This window comes from Chionomys nivalis, chromosome 1 (assembly GCF_950005125.1).
Source record: "Chionomys nivalis chromosome 1, mChiNiv1.1, whole genome shotgun sequence".
In the NCBI taxonomy this organism is placed as follows: Eukaryota; Metazoa; Chordata; class Mammalia; order Rodentia; family Cricetidae; genus Chionomys; species Chionomys nivalis.
In genome coordinates this window covers 108944435-108964041 of record NC_080086.1, presented here as the reverse complement: position 1 = coordinate 108964041, position 19607 = coordinate 108944435, and the positions used below count along the sequence as shown (strand labels likewise).

The 19607-nt window shown below is 47.7% G+C and overlaps 1 protein-coding gene across 19 annotated transcripts in view; it reads right to left on the bottom strand.

Annotated features, from left to right (window-relative positions):
- Myt1l (myelin transcription factor 1 like) overlaps positions 1–19607 on the bottom strand; it is a 390358-nt gene that overhangs the window by 2935 nt on the left and 367816 nt on the right. For 14 of the 19 annotated variants that reach the window (XM_057765426.1, XM_057765434.1, XM_057765408.1 and 11 more), the window contains 3 exons: positions 9486–9577; positions 5895–6004; positions 218–361 (listed from right to left, as the gene is read on the bottom strand). In XM_057765426.1, coding sequence (XP_057621409.1) covers positions 218–361; positions 5895–6004; positions 9486–9577 — 346 coding nt within the window. The remainder of the gene's footprint in view (positions 1–217; positions 362–5894; positions 6005–9485; positions 9578–19607) is intronic. The other 5 variants (XM_057765459.1, XM_057765477.1, XM_057765494.1 and 2 more) reach the window with 1 other exon arrangement.

Here is a 19607-nt window from a genome sequence, read left to right as displayed (position 1 = left end):
TAGAGCCACTGTTTCCATAATACTTAACAGGCCTACTCAGAGCACACTCAATGTTATACGATCAGCCCCACCAATGTTCCTAGTGGTTAACGGTATGGTTTCAGGGTGGTGACCAAAAACAACCAAAAGCTGAAGGACCATGGACAATGAAACAGACATCTACTCAGTGAGGTGGACCGCGGAGGCTCCGAGGTGCTCACCTAGTTCAGTCACTTACCATGTGAGGCAGCTGGATGTTGGCGAGGCTGTGGATCAGGGACTGGCTCAGGTTGGCCAGCTCATGCAGGAGCGACTCGTTCTGCTGCTCAATGACTTTGTTCTCCTCCTCAATCGTCTTTAGGTTACTCTCCATTGTGGTGATCTGAAATCACACATTTGGGTGACATGTAACATAAGGCAGGCTGCTGGGAGCATGCACACTGTCTGTGAGGGACGAGGTTGTAGGATAATGACAGAAGCAGAGGCCGCATCTTGGAGACCTGGATTTGTGTCTTCGTGTCTTTACATCTGAGCACTTGGTGTTGGCCACAGCAGCTATGGGGGTGTCCTGTCTGCTTGCTCTCCCCACTGAATGTTCTCCAGTCTGGGCACTCTTATCTGGCCATCTGTCCCTGCTGTCTTGTGGGAACCCCAGGAATTTCTAGAGCTAATGTTAATTTCCTTCTGTGGTGTTACTGTCTGCTCTGATGGTGCTCTGTGTCCATGCAAGTGATTGTGGGTGTATGCACGTGGAGGCTTGACTGGTCTGTTGGTCTGCCTCCTCTTCTAAGAAAACAGTGGTTCTCAACCTTCCGAATGCCTTTAGGATAGTTCTTCATGTTGTGATGACCCAACCGTAACATTTTCACTGCTACTTCGTAACTGTAATGTTGCTAGGTTATGAATCATAATGTAAATATCTATGGTTTCCAAGGGTCTTTAGGTGCCCCCTGTGAAAGGACTGTTCAACCTCCAAAAGGGTTGTGACCCACAGATCTGGGAGAGATGGAGAATTGCCAAGGTCAAGGGCTTGAGTGCTAATAGCAGGGGACTCCTCCTCCATCTCCCATGGACGGGAAGCAGAGATGCTCCACGCTCAGCACTTGTCATATGTCCCCTCTCTCATGAGCATCTCTATCCCTCTTTCCCGTATTTTCTTCTTTCCCCATTTTCTTGTCAACTTCTAACTGCACTTGGCTTGAGTTCTAAGCTCCTGCCTCTCACCTCTAGCCAGGGCCTATGACACTGTGAGAGACACTCGGCATATCCGAGAGACGGAGCAGCAGCATTAGTGCAACTTCTCCATGGAAGGAACATGTCCTCTTTGTCCTATGGGGGCAGGAGGGGGGGATCCCTTGAAGTCATATATATGCTTTCCTCCCTTGATACCCTGGTCAAATTTCTGGGTTTTTTTTTTTTTTGAGTCAGATTAATGTTTCCATCTGTGTTGGTTTGAATAAGAATGGCCCCTGCAGGCTCATATAGTTAAATGCTTAGTTACCAAGGACTTGACAGGGATTAGGAGGTGTGGTCTTGTTGAAGTAGGTATGGCCTTGTTGGAGGAAGTATGTCACTGGGAGTAGGCTTTGAGGTTTCAAAAACCTCAAAGGCCCAGTCCCTCTCTCCCCACCCCTTCTGCTTGTGGATCAGGATGTAGCTCAGCTGCTTCTCTAGCAGGAAGAATGTCTGATGCCATGCTCTTCACCATGATGACAATGGGCTAAGCCTCACACTGGAAACAAGCCTCCAATTAAACTTTCCTTTAAAAGAGACCCGTAGTCATGGGGTCTCCTCATAGCAATAGACAGTATTAAAACACCATCCCTGTGATGTCTTGCAGGCCCTGAAGTGGATGTGTCAGCAGTCACTGTGGAAGAAGGAGGCCCCAGGGGCAGCCATCCTTGGGCCATGACTAAAGATGTGCTCTTCCAGACAGCTCGATTCCTTAGAGCCAGCATATCAATCTGTGCAGGGGCCTGCCTTCCTTCCTGCCTTCCTTCCTGCCTTCCTTCCTGCCTTCCTTCCTCCCTCCCTCCCTCCCTCCGTCCTTCCTTCCTTGACAGGGTCTTATGTGGTGCAGACTAGACTCAAACTTATCATGTAGCTAAGGACAACCTTGAACTTCTGATCTTCCAAGTGCTGGTATTACAATCAGGTGTAACGATACCAAGTTAGTGTGGAATCCAAGGCTTCCTGTGTTCTAGGCAACTGATCCTAAAAGTGTGATTTCTGGGATTAAAATATAATTCAAAGAGGTAACAGGATAGCCAGAGATGTCAAACACTTCAGGCAGGAGGCAGAGCAGAGGGAGAGGGTGGAAGTGGGGACAGTGACCCTGGTAGCTCCTTGAATGGATATCATGGCTTTGCTGTAGGCCGGGCAGTTACGCTTTAACTATTAGTCATATGGGTCCCCAGGATCCAACCCCTCACATTTGTGCCTAGGGCCCTATACCTTCCATGGTCCTCTACCTCAGGGCTCTAGCTCCACCTCTCTCTGCAGCTTTTTCTCTGCTGTGCAATGGGTTTACACCAGCCAGTCTGACTTCAAAGGAGTGGTCAGAGCAGCCTGAATGGGTCAGTCTCAGGTTATGCCTAGATATACCGACCAACGTTCCCTGGCTATTTCAGATCAATTTCCCCTCTACCCTGCATTTCCCAGTCATGTGTCTAAGGGAGGCTACACATCTTTCCAGTCAGATACAGCCCATCACTTCCAGGAGCACCACCCATGAGGAGATAGAGACTCAAGCTGCATTGTTCCCCGAATAAACCAATCTCACGTGTAGATGCCACTAAGACATGAGGGAGCTATGGAGACTATGGTAAGGCCTAGCACAAGTTCTAATCAGAAAGGGGGCTCAAGCTGCAGCTACAGCCTAGAAATTCTAATCTCCAGGTGTAGAATAACCCAGCCAGCCCTAGGTTGTTCAGACACACACCTGGCCCATGTGTAAGGTACCTGGACCATCCAGAAGAGTGGGTGGGGCATTCAGAGGGGTGTCTGGATACACAGAACTGTAACCACCTCTAAGTCTCACAGCCTGGCCTCCTTCCTCTCAGCTATCTGACTTTCCAACTTCCAAGTGGGCCTTGAACTCAGTTTCTCCTGCAGACTCAGATCTCCATGTCTGAGGCCTATGTAATCCACTCTGATGATTAGCCCTGGCTTCCTAGTTCTTTTTCTTATTTTTCTAGTTCCCTTGTTCTTCAGATAAGCAGGAGCCTTTTATACAAGGACAGCAAGATACGTGTTTTCCTGGGGTGCTTAATATCATTGGTGTCAAAGCTATGAAACAGAGTGGCCATTTGCTGAGTCAGAGTGCTACTGAAAGAGTACATGGGGAGGAAGCATCTCTTTCCCTGACCCCAGGCTTTCCCCAAAGTACTGGTCCCCAACAGTGGTATGTGAAGAGCCTGTACCACCTTCAGAGACAGGCTGTAGGCTGAGGCTGGGTCAGAATGTACCTGTTTTGGACCTCAGGGAAGAACGCTGGCTCTTTACTCAGCACTGATCTGATCTCTGTAGACCCTCAGATCCTCTGTCTTCATGACAGGAGATCATGAGGTTTGGGGCATGTTTAAGCCAAGATGGAGGTCTTTAAAGGGCAATTACACACCACAGATTTATTCCTCTGGAGTAAGTCTCATGTCTACCTGCCTGGCCCAAGTGTTTTCTAGGATGGCCTCTGTCAGAAGGAGCTATTAGAGATCAAAGACAGTTCAAGGCCCATTTTTTGAAATGCATGTGAGCCTCTTTTGCTACTTTCAGTGGCTACTGTAAACCCAACAGAATGACATCATTTTGTGATGTGTTATGCTTGTTTAACTCATACACAGTGCCGGACAGAGCCGTATGGCAGCAGCCAAAAGCCTGGAACAGAACTATTATGACAAAGGCTGTGGGCTCCAGAAGCCAACACATTTGCTTTATGATTCCTGGCTGCCGAGAACCAAGACCAGTGTGTCGAACATGCACAGACAGGGAATACACCCATTGTGAGACCACTGAGGGAGAGACCTGAGGAAGGCTCCGCAGCAAAGTGGTCCTCTTGACCAGGAGACTGAAGTGGGATCAAGGGAGGTGTTCAGGGCTTAGACCGAGACTGAGTTACATAGAGAATTTTAGATCACAGAGAAAACAAATCGCAGTCTGATGAGTAGTTCAGAAATGCAGCAGCTGAGGACCAGCTGCAGGCCTGGCACCAGTCAACGGAGCAGAGGCAGAGCTGGGAAGTACAGAGCCAGATGTCAGGTTATTTCTCATTAGCAATCTTGTCTGAGATAGAATTTCTCTCTTGTGTCCTAGCATCTCTTTCTCTTCTCCCTCCCCAATAAAATTGATGAGCCCAACTGCCGTCCCCAATAGGGGACAGGATCTTTACAGACAGGTTTCCAGTGTGAACCCTCCTCCTGCTGCTCCTGCATTTTCTGTGCTAGAATGTTCCCTTCATATCACCATGGCACCCTCTCTTCCTCTGGAAGCATCTCCCAGGCACTCAGGGACAGGTTACATCCATCTCACTGTTCCTGCCCCGGCCCCAGGCCTTGTTCCCTAAGTTGCAGTCTCTTCATTCTTCTCTACCAGGCATATATTCAATTTCTATGTTTTCCTTGGTTCAGAGTGTGCTCAGCTCACTTTGGTAGCTCTCTGCTTGAATCTCTGTATAAGTTGTTAAAATTGATACACAGTGGTTGAGAACTGAGTTGGACTGGATGAGATGTGTTGTACTTAACTTGCTAAATTGAGACTCGGGTCTGGGAGGGCTCGGCTGGGTGCCCAACACACCCTGAGCCCCATCTCCTGTGCTGCATTGAATACAACTGAATTGGAATAAAGTGCATTTTGTCCTTGGTCATTCTGCTGGCCCAGAGAGGTGTCTGGGCACTTAGAACCCTTGACCCAACTTTATATAGGGCCAAAGACCTAGTTCTTTGCCAGAGTTAAGCCTTGGCTCTTCCTGAGCAAGACTCCAGTCACCCAAGTGAAACCACAGCTGCTGTGACTTTGTCTAGTTCTGGCTCCAGTGTGATCCTGACAAGTTATTTCAGCCTTAGTCTGTTTCCGGTTTACCTCTACGTTAATGTGCAGCCTAAGAGGAGAAAAGTGCTTCACTCAGGATCTGAGTGGGCATGTGTGACATGTGTGTCCATGGCGACACAGTGAGTGCCACAGTGATTGTCACGCAGGCCTGGGAAGGTTCCTCTGTTAGTAGACACTCATGCAAGTGCTCCAAGAACTTCTCTTGCCCTTCCAGTCGGCCATGAAACCCTGGGAATTCAATATAATGCAGGGCCAGCTTCCCACCAGCCCACATGCTAAGAGACACAGGCAATAGGCAATGCTTCTTAGAAATCTTAGGAGCTTCCACCATCACTGCTGATGATGCAAAATGATCAAATAGCATTAGGGCCTAAACCCCTTGAGAGAAAACCCACATCTTTCATAGAACAGTGATACTCTGGGAATGGCTACCCACAATAAGGTCTTGTCGGACACAGAAGCATACATAGGTAGGTGGACAACACATGGGAAAACAAAGAAACTGCACCTTCCCCAGGAGGTGCTTCCAGTCCTTCTCCAAGCAACAGCACAAATTCCTACTAGGACAGAGACTTGTTAAGACAAGAACTGAGGCTGAATTGCTAATACTAAAACTTAGACATCACAGGCCTAGAACTTGGGTTTGTCATTGGGACAAGGGTTGTAGCTCTGTGAGAAGTAGATTTGAAAGTTTCATACGGAGCTAGCACTGGAGCTAGGGATATGTCTGTAAGTCCAATGCTCTGAAAGTCGATACTGGAGCATCACAGGAGCTCTAGGCCACCTTAAGCACATAGGGACATACTTTCTCAGTAACCACAGAGAACAAGAAGCAGGCTCCATGCTGGAGTTAGGATTGCGGCTTCACAAACTGTTACCTGAGTTCTGAGTTTGATCATGTCGGCCTCCATTTGGGAATTGGACTCATTAAGTTCCTTTATCTCTTCATCTAACTGCTTAATTTCTTCATCATTTTCTATACCTGAAATGGCAAAAATCATCGTGTTAGAGCTAAAGTGCCTGAAAACATTGCAGCAGAAAGACATTGTTTTCTCTGTTCTTTTCTACACGAAATTAAATTTTCTTGAGAAATGTATCATTGAATTTATAAAGAGTCACTGTGTGCATGTCTTTTTTTCCTCATCCCAGTTTGCTGTATGACCAAGGAACTTAGAGAACATGAAGACCTTTTAGAAAGAACCTTGGTAAGATAGCTTTTGTACTGATTGGTAAGAGCTCCAGCTGAATGCCCAAAGCCTTAGGATCTGGCCTTTTGATGCTGGGCAGAAGTTGCTTTGCAGACTCTTGCTATGCCTAGTTATACCCCTCACCACTTTTTGTGCTTAGCATCCTACCATGCTCAGTTTTGATTGTATCATCCTGGGCACACCAGGCTTCCACATGGAGCCCTAAGAGACTCTGACCCCAGAGTTCACAAGTTGGGAAGGGTGTGAACCTGACTACCTCAGGCTGAGCTGTCCAGGCCAGCGACTGCCAATGTGCAAGGTGTCTCTTTAGGCCAGCCCTGGAGAACCCAGGCATATGACTAATCTGTATTAACAAAAGGCATTTCCAATATCAGGTCTGCTGTGTTTTACTGCTGGCACCTTTGTATAGTCAATGCCAATGTGACAGGGATCCTCTTGTTTAGGACTATGTGCTTTTACACGGCTGAGGACACACAAAGTACAGAAGAATTACAGGTGCCATTATTCTCAAACACGCCAGTCCTGGGCTTGTGGCTATTACTGGCCACTTGCCCCTCCTGCCGACCAATGGATAATAATGCGGTAGGCCAGGCCTTACAGAATCTCTTTTTAAACTTTGCAGACAGAAGGGCCCACGATGGAGGCCAGCAGCACTTCAGAACACTGAAGCCTGGCTGAAGAGAGGTAGAATTTGGCCAAGAGTCCAGGAAGAGAAGAAAAAGAAACAGGTCTGTGGTGGTTGAGCCTTTGGGGCTGCTCTTGATGGGTAGAAAACAAAATTGTTTTACTGTAAGATAGAGGGTTAAAACAAACAGAGCTGCCAACAGAGGGTGAAAGTCTGAAGCTGAGAGCTGGTTGCTCATGCTGCCTGGATAGCGCTGTTCAGTGTGACTGTCCCTTCTCTAGGACATGTACGTTTGTCCCCAGGCTTCTTCATTCTCATCTCCCTTGAACTGCCCCTTGTCTAATGGCCACTTTCTTCACTAATGAGTATCCTGTGGGTACAGTCTTCGAGTGAGCTACTAAGAGATGTCTGCCTTAGCGCCAGGCCTAGTCTGTAAAACGCAGTGCTCAATGTCTAGCCAGTGCCTGCTGCCTCGCTGGAGTTCAGCGCCTATCTTCTCTCTGGCAAGGAACTTGGCTTCTTAGTGAGCAAGAGAGTGGTGGACATTGCCTGCAGGTGTCTCAATGCAAGCTCTTCGTGCTGACTACTTGGGGCTTCAAAAAGAGAGCATGCAGATGGGTCCCAGGCCTTCTGGAAAGCAGAAACTCTAGCTGACCTCTATTTCCCTGGCCTTTGTATTGGGTTGAAGGGACACCGGCTCACAGCACCTCAAGTCCCTAAGCTTGCACTACATCTATGGGTGTGTCTCTGGAGAACGATGAGCCACAGGCTAATATTTATCCCTATCACTGGCAGAGAAAAGGTTCTATCAAATAATATGAAATGATAAGCCTACATATCTGTACACCGTAACTGTCCTTCTGCTGGGGTTAGAGGAGACAGCCATTGACCAGAGATGTAACTTAGGGTCCAGGGTCTGAATTGGGATGCCATCGTGAATCCACCAGTCTGGTGTGAGGATCTCTCAGCCCTGGCTACTATATTTGTAGTGCATTCAGAGCTCTGAGTTAGGATGTGTCATATGAAAGGGGCCTCAGAGTCCACCTTTCCTGCTTCAGGGTGACAGCTTCTGAGTAAGGACACTTTCTGCTCCTTGGTGAGGACATCCCACTACTTTGCAAATCTTCCTCACAGGTTCTGCTTAGTGGTTACTGGAGCCAGTTTGGGTGAGTGCTGAGCCCTGGGTCTCTTACTGGGACCAGTTTGGGTGAGTGTTGAGCCCTAGGTTTTAGGGAAACTTAGGAGGTGCTGCCAGACACAGACATCCTGGTTCTGGTCAGCTCTTCAATAACTGACAGGTCCTATGTGTTTCTTCTATGTGCTTTCATTTTATTTCATTTAATTTTATTTATTTATTTATTGCTTATGTGTGGTGTTATGTGAAAAGGTGTGTGTATGTGTGGAGGCTCAAGTTCTGTTGTAGATGTCTTTATTTGGTTGTTTTCTCTTTCACCTTTTTTAAAGGAATCAATAACTGAACTAGAAGCTCACTGATTGGGCTATCCGGGCTATCCAATGAGCTTCGGGGATCTGCTTGTCTTCTTTCCTCACAGCTCTAGGGTTACAGGAGCATGTTCTCACCACTGGCTTTTCTCATGGGTTCTAGGAAGCCAAATATATGTCCTCATGTTTGAAGAGCAGAGACTACCTACCGAGCTTTCTTCCCCAGCCCTGTCCTGTGTGTTTTTAAGAAAGACTCTTTAGTCCATGGGTCAAAATTAAACCCATATCCTGAAGCACATTAATGTTTCTCACAGGAGGCATTCCTTCTGCAAGGGACATCATGGCTTCATACTCTCAGAAACACTAGTCAGTGTTTCATCTCTATACCCGAGGACCTGTTCCTACAAGAAAACTCACCAACAGATACACAAAGGAAACACGTAGCTATACCATAAGAAGAAACTCATTTACAGTTTGAGACCCCAGACAACAAGACAGAACAATCCTCCATTTTGGCTTGGATGACAGGTTGGAGCATTCCTCCATCTTGGCTTGGACTGCACTGGCACTTAGCTGCTGCCTCTCTTCGTGCTTATCTATAGATAACTCCTAATGTGCCACAGCATTGACTGAGCTTGCAAATTAGTTTTAGCTAGTGGCTGAACTGTTTATGGGATCCAAAAGTCAAGAGGATAGACTATGGGGTGTGTCTAGGATCTATTGACTAATGTGGCTTAGATGGTACAAAATCCTCCCCAAGTCTCTGATCTTCCTTGGTAAACTTTGTATACACATACAAGCTAGTTGGCAGCAGTAGGGCTTCTTGAAGTGGGTGGACTTTGAAGATGAATTCAAGACAATCAGTTATTGAACATGCTGAGAGAGAGGAGAGGGCCGAAAGGAGGCAGCTACCCTTGTTTTGTGTCCTTAGAGCTCTAATGCTAGCTCCTAGGTTACAGGCTTAAGAACGGGAGCCCAAGGAAAGAGGAAGGAAAGGTGTGCCATGGTTTTGGTGAGAAAGCTGCCCCACTGCTCGAGATCCTGGGATATGGGATAGAGGCTAGTCTATCTATCTCTGCTTCTGTGGTCTCAGAACAGTGGGCTAAGTCACTGATGCAGAGATGGCAGGCAGTGACATCCCACCTCTCTAAACAGCAGGAATGCTGGGGACCCCAGGGTGTGGTTACCATTGCTGGCTCGCTGCTTAATAGTCAGCATCTGTTCTCCAGACAGCTTTGCTTTCTTCATTGCTGAGGTGGCTCTTGGACATCCTGACAAGCTGTTAATAAGACAAGAGATGGCTGTTAGCCATGGGCTTCAGCAGAGCCCAAGCTCTGCAGTGACAGGTGGTGAGTCAGTGTTTCTTTATCAGTTCAACTGCTATCATAGGGTTGCTGAGAAACACAGATGAATGGCGCCGTGTGCCAGCACATACACACAAGGGTAGCATGCTCATGGGCTGACTGTGGGTGCATGCTTAGTGTCGCCTCAGGACTGGGATCTCCAGAGCGGGCATATGAGATGAAGGGACACACGCTCCTTCTGGTATAACTCATAGAGTTTTTGCAGCTTCTATGAGGTGATTATATTTCTTAAAAACTTGTTTCTTGTGAGCAGCATCAAATTTATGTAATAATAAGGTCCAACCCAATCTCAAACACATAAAAACAAAGTAGTGTAAGAACGTTCGAGCCAGCTTTGGTTATCATGACCCCATAGCAAGCTCCCCTTCACCCCTCCCTCCACTAACTGCTTGGGATGGAAGCAGGTATAAAGTCAACTACAATACTGTCACCATGGTTTCTGAAACCAGACTTGTTACTTAACCAGCAGTGCAGCCTGGTTTTAAGGTGGCCCCGCTGTAATGGTTCTTCTGCGTTATCACTAGAACTAGATTTGGAATTGCCTAGGAGTCACACCTCCGGTTGTGAAATACCTTCAAAGGAAGGCATTTACAGAGTCCTAACTGAGGAGGGAAGAGTCATCCCAAATGTCAGTAATACCATTCCACATGCCAGAATTGTAGACTAAACAGGAAAGGTTTTAGAAGAAGGAGACAGTTGAGTGCATTCCCTTTTCTCTGTACCCTGATGTGCCCAGATGTGAGCAAGTTCTCACCCCCACAGCCTTGAACAGCTGCTGCCACCATGCAGCTGTTCTATAATAGACTGCTTCCTCTGGATCATGAGCCAAAGTGAGTCCTTCCACCCCCCACCCCCCGCCAGTTCCTCTTGGTCACAGTAATAAATACATGGCTCTCTGGTGATTCTTTAATTACTATGCCTAATCTAGTTCCACCCTCGCTCTCCACTGCACCTCTGATGGACATGTCTGATGGGGCCTTTGCAGAGAGGCTCTCCTGGCTGAGTGTCTGCTGGAGCCAGAAAGGCATGTCCTTTATACTAAGCTCTTCTCCATGGATGGAATATGTGGGCCTCCTCATGCCCATCAAAACACAGGCTCTTCCGCTGGCAGTGCAACAGGGAATGGAGGACCCCACTGGGAAAGGAGGACCCCACCGGGAAAGGAGGACCCCACTGGGAAAGGAGGACCTCACCGGGAAAGGAGGACCCCTCCGGGAAAGGAGGACCCCCACCGGGAAAGGAGGACCCCACCGGGAAAGGAGGACCCCATCAAGAAAGGAGGACCCCTCCGGGAAAGGAGGACCCCACCAAGAAAGGAGGACCTCACCGGGAAAGGAGGACCCCACCAAGAAAGGAGGAACCCATCAGGCATGGGGCATCACCTACTCATGATTCCTTCAAGGCCCGCAGCTATGTGCAGACCCCACTACAGTTCTGAAATCCGACAGCAGTGGGGTGCTGAAGCTGAAGTTTCCCATTGTCTTGATAAAGTCACCTCTGACTGTGCGCTTCAGACTCATATTATAAATGAAGAGCAGTAGAAGACTTGTGAAGCCCCTCCCCCCAAAGTAAAACCTTGCCATGTTGGCCTGGGTATGGTGGCACATTCCTATGATCCTAGCACTTGGATGGCAGATGCAGAAAGATTAGGAATTCAAGAACAGTTCCAGTCACAAGAAGAGGTCAAGGCTAGTCGAGGCTAGACTAAGTCCACTGCTTAGAATTCTTCCGCTGGGGAGCAGGCCTGCAGGCTCCAGGAGACTGCTCTTGGCATGTTTTCTTACTGAAAAGCCAGCCTCTAACACCTTTGCTGCTACTGCTGCTGCTACTCATGCGGAACAGTCCCAGTCCCATTCCCTTGGCCCCTTCGTGTGCTTGGAAAAATGCAATGCCAGGTGATGTGTACAAGCGAGTGTATCACTGTGTGCTTGTACAAACACGAGGTGTTGTTGGATGAGGCCACTGTCATGGGACACCGCAACTGCTTTACAGTTAGATTTCTCTGGACAATTAGAAGGACCTCACTCTGAAATAACAGAAGTCTCCTACAGCCAGACTCTGCAGCAGCTGCTTGCTCACAGTTACATTATCAGCACCATTTATGCGCATAATCATAAGCACCGAGCTCAGATATGACCAGCTTTGCTGGGGTGGGGTATCGTTTACAGCTTTGCTTGTAACATACATGTAATGCCTGGGGTATGCCACTGTATGGCTTATATTATAAATGAATAATAATTAATATAAATGATAGTTATGGCATCCCAGGGACAAGAGGCGTCAGCCACAGTGTGATCTGTGGGATCTCTGTCAGTTTTTGGCGAGGATGTATCAAGGGCATGTGTTGTAAATAGCTGTGTTGGTTCACTTGTGAAAGGAGAGTAAAGTCATACTAGAACCGGGCAAATGTTTAAAGACTGCAGTAACTTCTGCACATTGCTGCTTTAGTCTTGCTAGTCAGTTCCTGAAATGAGAGCTTCTGGCCTGATGTCTGATGAAGCTACCCATCCCCAGTGCCAGGGTAGGTCCGACATGGGCATGAGGAGCTAGTAAAGCTTCCTGCAGATATTCCCAGAACTGTGGTTATGGACAAGGACAGCACCTTGCTCCAGCCTCAGGCCTGGCTCAGCCCCACAGAGCATGAATCTACCAAATTATGGCAGTTACCATCTTCTCCGAGGCAAGCCTCTAGCCATTCTTGCTTCTGATTTTTAGGAAGCTGGACAGAGCGTTTCAGAGCGTGGGGTGCTGGGTTCCAGAGCCCTGCCTCTTTTCCTTACTGTACACTCTGGCTGCTGCCTCAGGATACATCCTAAGCCACCTGTCATTTTTCACAGTCACCTTTCCTGGGGCCCACGTATGTCTCCTAATGGAACTGCAGGGCTTAACCTAACTCACCAGACACCCCGTGAAATGGTCCTGAGACCTCAGCTTGTTTCTTCAGATCCTTAAGACCAGTGTTTCCTAAGTGCCCACACTGTCAGCGGAAGGTTCTGCATCCGAGTGGCTCCTCTCTGCATCTCTGCATAGACCCAAGGGCCCTCTGGTCTTATTTTCCTGCCCCAACACTGTGTACTGACAATGCAACTTTCTTTCTTTTCATTCAATTATCTATGAAATAGGACCATGTTCTTCAGGAAGCCTCTGACACAGTCTGCACCCAGGTCAGGTTTCCTCTCCCAATTCAGGACACCTGCAGCCCTCAGGGATCATACTCCAAGACATCATACCTGTGCATCTAAGGCTGCTCCCAGACCAAGAGCGTATCACACCAGGAATTTCAGAGTGCTTTTGTAGACTTCAGTAAAATTGCATGTAGTCAATGATGGGGTAAAAAATGGCAGCAGATGATACCCCTCCTCAGATTAAGCTTTCATGGGACATGATCTGGGTTCCCTCCTACGAGAATGTCTCTAGTTTCTTCTGTTTTCTCTACAACGAGGATTCCAGAATCCATTTCTGGTGAGTTCCCAAGTGCTACCCAGTGGATCTGCTGTATCAGGAGCTAGTCAAGGTCTCCTGAAGTAGAGCTTTGGACTTAAGGCAGTGTTCCTTTCTTTGGAGTCCTCAGGAGAAAGCCAGATGGATTCTGGGCCACTCTGCTTCATTATAGCTCTCGGGCATTTTCTGCCCAGAATCCCCAAATCTTCCTTTTTACATTTGTAAGAAGAAATAAAAGACAAACAAACAAAAATGGCACCTCACATTGAACTGAACATAAAGCCTAGAAATGGTAATCTTATGTGGCTTTTCTGTCTTCAGTGAATAGCTCCACCTGGTGGGAATGGTGAATAACTGTTTCACAGGAGGATGAGGCCAGGGTGGGAGTTTGAGTAACCGAATCAGAAAACAGAGGCAGACCCAAAGAACACGGCATCCTGCTCCAATATCTCATTCAGGTCCTGCCACTCCAACCCGTAAGTCTATTTCCCAAAAGGTCAAATTTGAAAATGAGCCCTGAGCTTCTTGGCTCAGACCTCAGGTAATGTCCAATCCATGCAGACATACTGCCATCTGCTGGTCACTCACGTAGTCTCCTCTTCGCATGGCAGTACTCAGGCTGACCCAAGCAGAGTGGAGGGCACTCCACACACACCTGCTCTAGGCAAGAAGCACATAGCCAGACTCCCTGCCACAGAAAGCAAGATTTGAATGAAAGCTTAGTGTGCTTTCAATGAAGACAGGAGGCTTCTGAGCTTAGATTTGCAGTTTCAATGCTGAGAAATTCTGGGCAACTCATAGTTAATGTCCATTTCCCCATTCTTCCTTACCTGGGGTTCCTAGTCTGGCACCAGGTATTACTGTAGGACCCAGCAAGAGTTTTAGTGGTGGCACAAGGAGGAGAAAAAGCTCCCAGTATGCATCAGGACATTAATCTCCTGGAGAATCTTCACCTGCACCCAGGTACATGCATGGCCATGCTGAGCTTCTCCACACCACAGCTCCATTTCTCTTGATGACCAGCTGAGAGAAACACCACGAGGAAGGGGCAAGAAGATGGTGAGCCCCGTAGATTTCCTGCCTCTCTTTGTCTCAATTGGAGGGGAGCCCTGTGATCCCTCTTAATCCATAATTTGAAAGATTTTAGCTTCAAATCTGTGCCAAACAGGAAGCTCCAGAGTATTTGGAGAGAGAATTTCAGGTACTTCTGTGCCAGGCAGACAGCCAGGATACATGGGGAAGCAGGGTGTCTGGATGCCTGGATGCAGCACCAACCATGTGATCAGCTTAGAGACCCAGAGAGCCTGGCTGGTGTTGCTTGTTTCCCCCAGGTCTTGCACTGTGACCACACTGGCGGAGACCTGGGTTTCTTGCTCTATGATTTCCCTCTCTATGCCATGTTAGGGGACTATGGGGCTTCCCTCAGGTACTTTAGAGTTATACTGTGTCTGAGGAACCCCTTGGGATGGCCACTTCCACATATGGCTCTAGACAGGGCCATAGCAAACATAGAAAACCTACAGCTCACTTGTGCTTCTGAGGACAGCTGCCCAGCACAGCCTTGAAAGGTAGCAGGGGCTGGAGGAGATGCAGATACATGACTCATTTTCATCCACTGACTTTAGAGTCCACCCTGGGTGGAAGCAGCTATAAATCAATAAAAAAACAATGAGTTCAGAGATATAGAGTGGAAACTTTAAGAACCCACGTGAAATTCAATAACGGACTGTGCCTTAGAAGACCACAAGATAACATACATGCTGGAGAACGGTTCCCCAGGGTAGCATGGAATCAGAGAGTTCACTGGGGATCTGATCAGCAAAACCAGGTTCAGCTTCTAGAGCCTTTAGAGATGGGAGACGGGCAGCATCGACTGTCTCTGTGTAGGCCACTTCTCTTCCAACAGCCTTCACCAACCAATTAGTATTATATGTACTTGGAAGTTGTTGTGTGACCAACCACCCAGATCCAAGTTCTTGCTACCCAAGCGATTTAGCTTTTTCAGTTGGTGGAACCAGAGCCTGCCTCCTCAGTCGCATAGACAAATATCTCCACAAAGCTTGGGGACATCAAAGAGGCTGGCGCTCTCCTACAAGGTCAGTGTTGGAGTTACCGAACAGCAGTGACCACTGGAACACTACAAGAGTGCCAAGAACCATGCCAGGGGCTGAGCATAGTCACACACGAGGTAGGCAGATCTCCATCCAATTCAAGGTCAGCCTGGGCTACGGAGAGAGGCCCACGTACGGTCGTTGAATTTGCCATTTTCAGCCATTCATTCAACAGTGTTTGTATAGTGGTCCCACGTGCGGCAGCACTCACTGGACAAAAGGAGGCACTAATAATAACAACGAAATGCTGTGTTACAGCAGCTGCCAACAGCAGCTTGAGCCCTCCGTCCTCTGTGGTTTTTCTGCACTTTCCCTGAGGGACAGGTGATTTTGGCAGGGTTCCTAGGAGATCTGGAGCTGCTGGGCTAATGCCTGTGAACCACTGGCTCCCTAACTCAGGATATCACACGTTTGTCCAGAGATGGGAAGGAAGTCTGGCAGATATTTCTCTTTGAGTATTTAACTGCTGGGTAAGGAGCAGCCACGGATGGGGTGGAGCTGAGCAGCCTGAAGCTTAGGTATGGCCAGCATTAGAATGACAGATGGAGCTGCAGAGGCTGGTGACCGGAGAGCTGACCTCACTGGATTCAAGGACAGTACCCTGAAGCTTGTGTCACTGGTGGTTATCATGGAGAGCACCTACAAAGGGCTATGAAGAAGGCCAGAGAAGCAGTGGGAGCTGGTGTGGGGAAGCAAGCTGAGTTCTGACGTGGCTCAGTGGTACAGGAGAGAACACCGGCCAGAGGCACGAGTGGCAAAGGAGACTCCACTGCTTTCTGAACTCCCCATGTTCTTGCTGAGTCCCCTGTTCCCCTGATCTCCCCTCTTCTCTCCTCCCTTCTCCTCTCCTCTTCTCCCATCTTCCCTCATCCCGGATTTTGTTTGTGATGGTCAGTTCTGTGTGTCAGAGTGGAAAAGCTGCTTATTATTTCATCCAGCACTGTGTATTGTCGTGAGGATATCTGTGGTGAGTTATTTCAAGAAAGTGAAGAGGGAAAACTTAGCTGGTAGACTCTGAGAAGAGACGGGCTTCCCAGGGAGAAAACTCAGCCAGCAGTGTCAGTGGAGCCCTGATGGATGTACGAAGCTTCCCCGTCCTAGTGGAGAAACCCTTTCTTGCCACATCTATATCTCCTATGGGAGCCATTTCTCTGGGAAAGCTTGATGGGGAACTTCCCTCATTTCCTGGTTTCTCAACAAGGTCTTTCCCCTGAGTGCTCAGAATCTGTACCTGGGAACTTTCCTTGCCTTATTTCTTTGGTAATTATCTCAGCTCCGTTTTTTGTATGTTTGCTTGTTTTTCTCCAGCATTCTTTAGTAGCTGGTTACTAGTCCTCCTGAACTATTCATGCATTCTTCTGAAATGTATTTTATGGCATTCTGTTATCTCTTTACAATACATGGGAGATGTCATCAATTTTGCACCTGAACATTCCCAGTAATCCTTCCTTTGTACTTAGGATTTTAAAAAAATGTATCCCCTTGGGCTATAAATATAATATACTTTAATACTCTTTCCATCTTTTATGCCTGACGACAAATGATAAGCTTGAAAAATATTTCTTTTGTTTCCCTGGTATTTCTGGTTTTTGTTTGCTTTGTTGTTGTTGCTTTCTGCTTCACCTCTCCTTTTTGGGTTGGTTTGCTTCCGCTTCTGTTAAGAAGAGCAACACTCCCCTTAACTGGCTGAGGTTCTTGGCTCTGGTTCCCTCTCATAGGTGCCAGTGATCATCAGCATTTCTTGCCTGGCTGCTGGCTCTAGTGGAGATTCAGGCCCCTTTTCTAGAGGGCTGGACTTGGCAGGGATTGCAGGTTTGCAGGAGTGGTCAATGTCTCAGCTGGAATTTGAGGCCAAGAAGGAGGTAGAGCCTCTTTACTGCACCTTTGGCTCCTGATTTCTGTCAAGATTTGGCTGTTTTCAGTCTGCAGAGCAGAGCATAGTTACCAAGGTTCTCCACCTCCCTTTACTGGGGTGAATATGGCTCAGGGAAGGCCTAGGGATTCTGGATATAGGAATGGCTGACATTCCAAGCTGTGAGCGTTATTTCCATACAGCATTATTTAGAAAGAGTCTTTAAGGATAAGATCAAGTTAGTGTGGCCCTAATGTAGCTCTACCCATATCAGACAACAGGACAAGGAGAGAAAGGCTTGTGAGGACAGAGGAAAGCAGAGCTTGGGGTGACAGAGTCCTTGGGCCTGGAAAGGGCTGCCTTCAAGGTTTCTGCTAGTTCCACACTAGTAACGAAGGGAAATTTCTATGACTTAAACTTCCCAGTGCTCACTGGTTTGATAGGTGCCTTGGAATGATTTCCAGTCCCATCTGTTGACACATTAGCTTTCTTGCAAACCTTCTCATGCTCCCATTTTCTTCCTGTCTAGACATACAGGCTGCTTTTGCTCCAGGAGCAATGAGACATGGGAAGAAGAGCTAAACGAGAATAGCTCTGCTGCAAAGACTGCTCAGGTATGCGCATGAATGGGAAGCTATCAGGCTGTATGGCTGAGGTGGTTGTGGGGATGGTGAAGGCTGTTGCAATGGTGGTCGTTATAGTGGCACAGCAACTGTCATGGTGAATAATACCACCACCAACAAATTGCTACTGGGATAAATATTACAACCACCAGCACTACAAACAACCATTCACACAGTCCTCACAACCACAAACACCACAACCAGCATTACCACAGCCTCCACAACCACAGCTCCCTCAATCACAACCACACTCCCACAGCCACAATCACAACATCTGCCACCACAGGCTCTGTAATAGCAACCACAACAAGGCAAGACTCATCCCAATCACAGCTTCTACAACTAGCACAACCATAGCAGAACACGCGCCATACTGCAACAGTTACAACAGCCAAGACCATCACCATAATAAGCACCACAACCACCATTACAAGCACAACACTACAAATACCACAGAACTCCAAGTCCCTCTTCTCATTCTACATGAAGGAAATTCAGAGCATCCTAGCTTCCCCTCCTCCACAGTACACCCATGTCCCCTCCCCAGGTGCTCTCACAGACAGTCACAGCACTCCCCTCCCTGCAACCAAGACTGGGCTTCATTTGTTCCATGGATCATGTCCTCAATTGCTCTTTTCCTTCTCTTTTGACAAGTGTTTCCCCACTTCTGTTACTTTCTCCCCCTCCTTTTGGTCTGGGCTTTGGAAACGTCCACTGTGACTACCTGGGCACTGTTACTGACTGAACTTACAGCGGTCTGGTTTTGGCTCCCAGCCCTCTGCCTAAGCCCTTCACAGAATGAGGGGTACCCATGTCGAAACATTTCCAATTTTGGAGTTTAACCATCATTTAAAACTCCACCTTGAGGCCCTCTCAGTCATGTGACCTCTGTGATAAAAGGTTTCTTTTCTTTTTTTTTTTTTTGGTGGGCCTGCCCTGATGTGGAGCCTGGTCACAATGCTACTGTGTCCTTGGTGTCTCACCACCGACCTCACCAGCCCACCAGCCAAGAGACGTTTCCCAGAGGTCTCCTAAGCAGCACTCTCCCCATGCTACTTCTGCTCCTTATCAGCCACAGACCTATGTGTGACCAGATACTGATCTTACTGGGGATCTTCCCTCTGCTATTTCCAGATGTCTGGTGGCTATGTCTTGTCTATAGTGTCAGACAATCTCAAGGCAACATCGCTAAGATGAATCCACCATAGATTTCTTCTGTCACAGTCTTGATGTTTGTGTGCTTCAAAGTTAACATTCTAAAAATAAGGTTTAGTTTTATTTTAAATGTGTGTGTGTGTGTGTGTGTGTGTGTGTGTGTACATGAGGTCAGGTGCCTACAGAGTCCAGAAGAGGATACTGGATTCCCTGGGGCTGGTGTTACAGTCACCTGATGTGGTTGCTGGGAACTGAGCCCAGTTCTCTGCAAGAGCAGTTTAACCACCAATCCATGTCTCTATCCCAGATCACATAGTTTCGGTTGCTGTTTTTGTTTGGCTTTCATGTATCCAAAGCTAGCTTTCAGCTTCATGTGCAGCTGAGGATACCCTTTAACTTCTGACCCCTTCCCTCTTGGCCTGCAGTTACCACCACACCCAGCTGATGTGGTCAACATCCCCACCTCCCCATCCATGAACCTACTCCATGGGAATGTATCAGGATACAGAATCCTTAATGAGGCAAGTCCTGACCCAATCAGATTGGTGTTCCTATAAAAAGAACTTACACTCTCTCTACCTTGGGAAGGCACTGCAAAGGAGGAAATGGTTCTTATCACCAGCCCCCAAGGCAAGGCCTCCATCTTAATTCCATCTTAATTTCAGGAATAGAGAATTCCATGGTATAGAGAATGGTTTCAGTCTCCTAACATTTTGTTACAATTTTCAGTGTCCACTGATATGCCCTGCTTTAAAACTTAGTT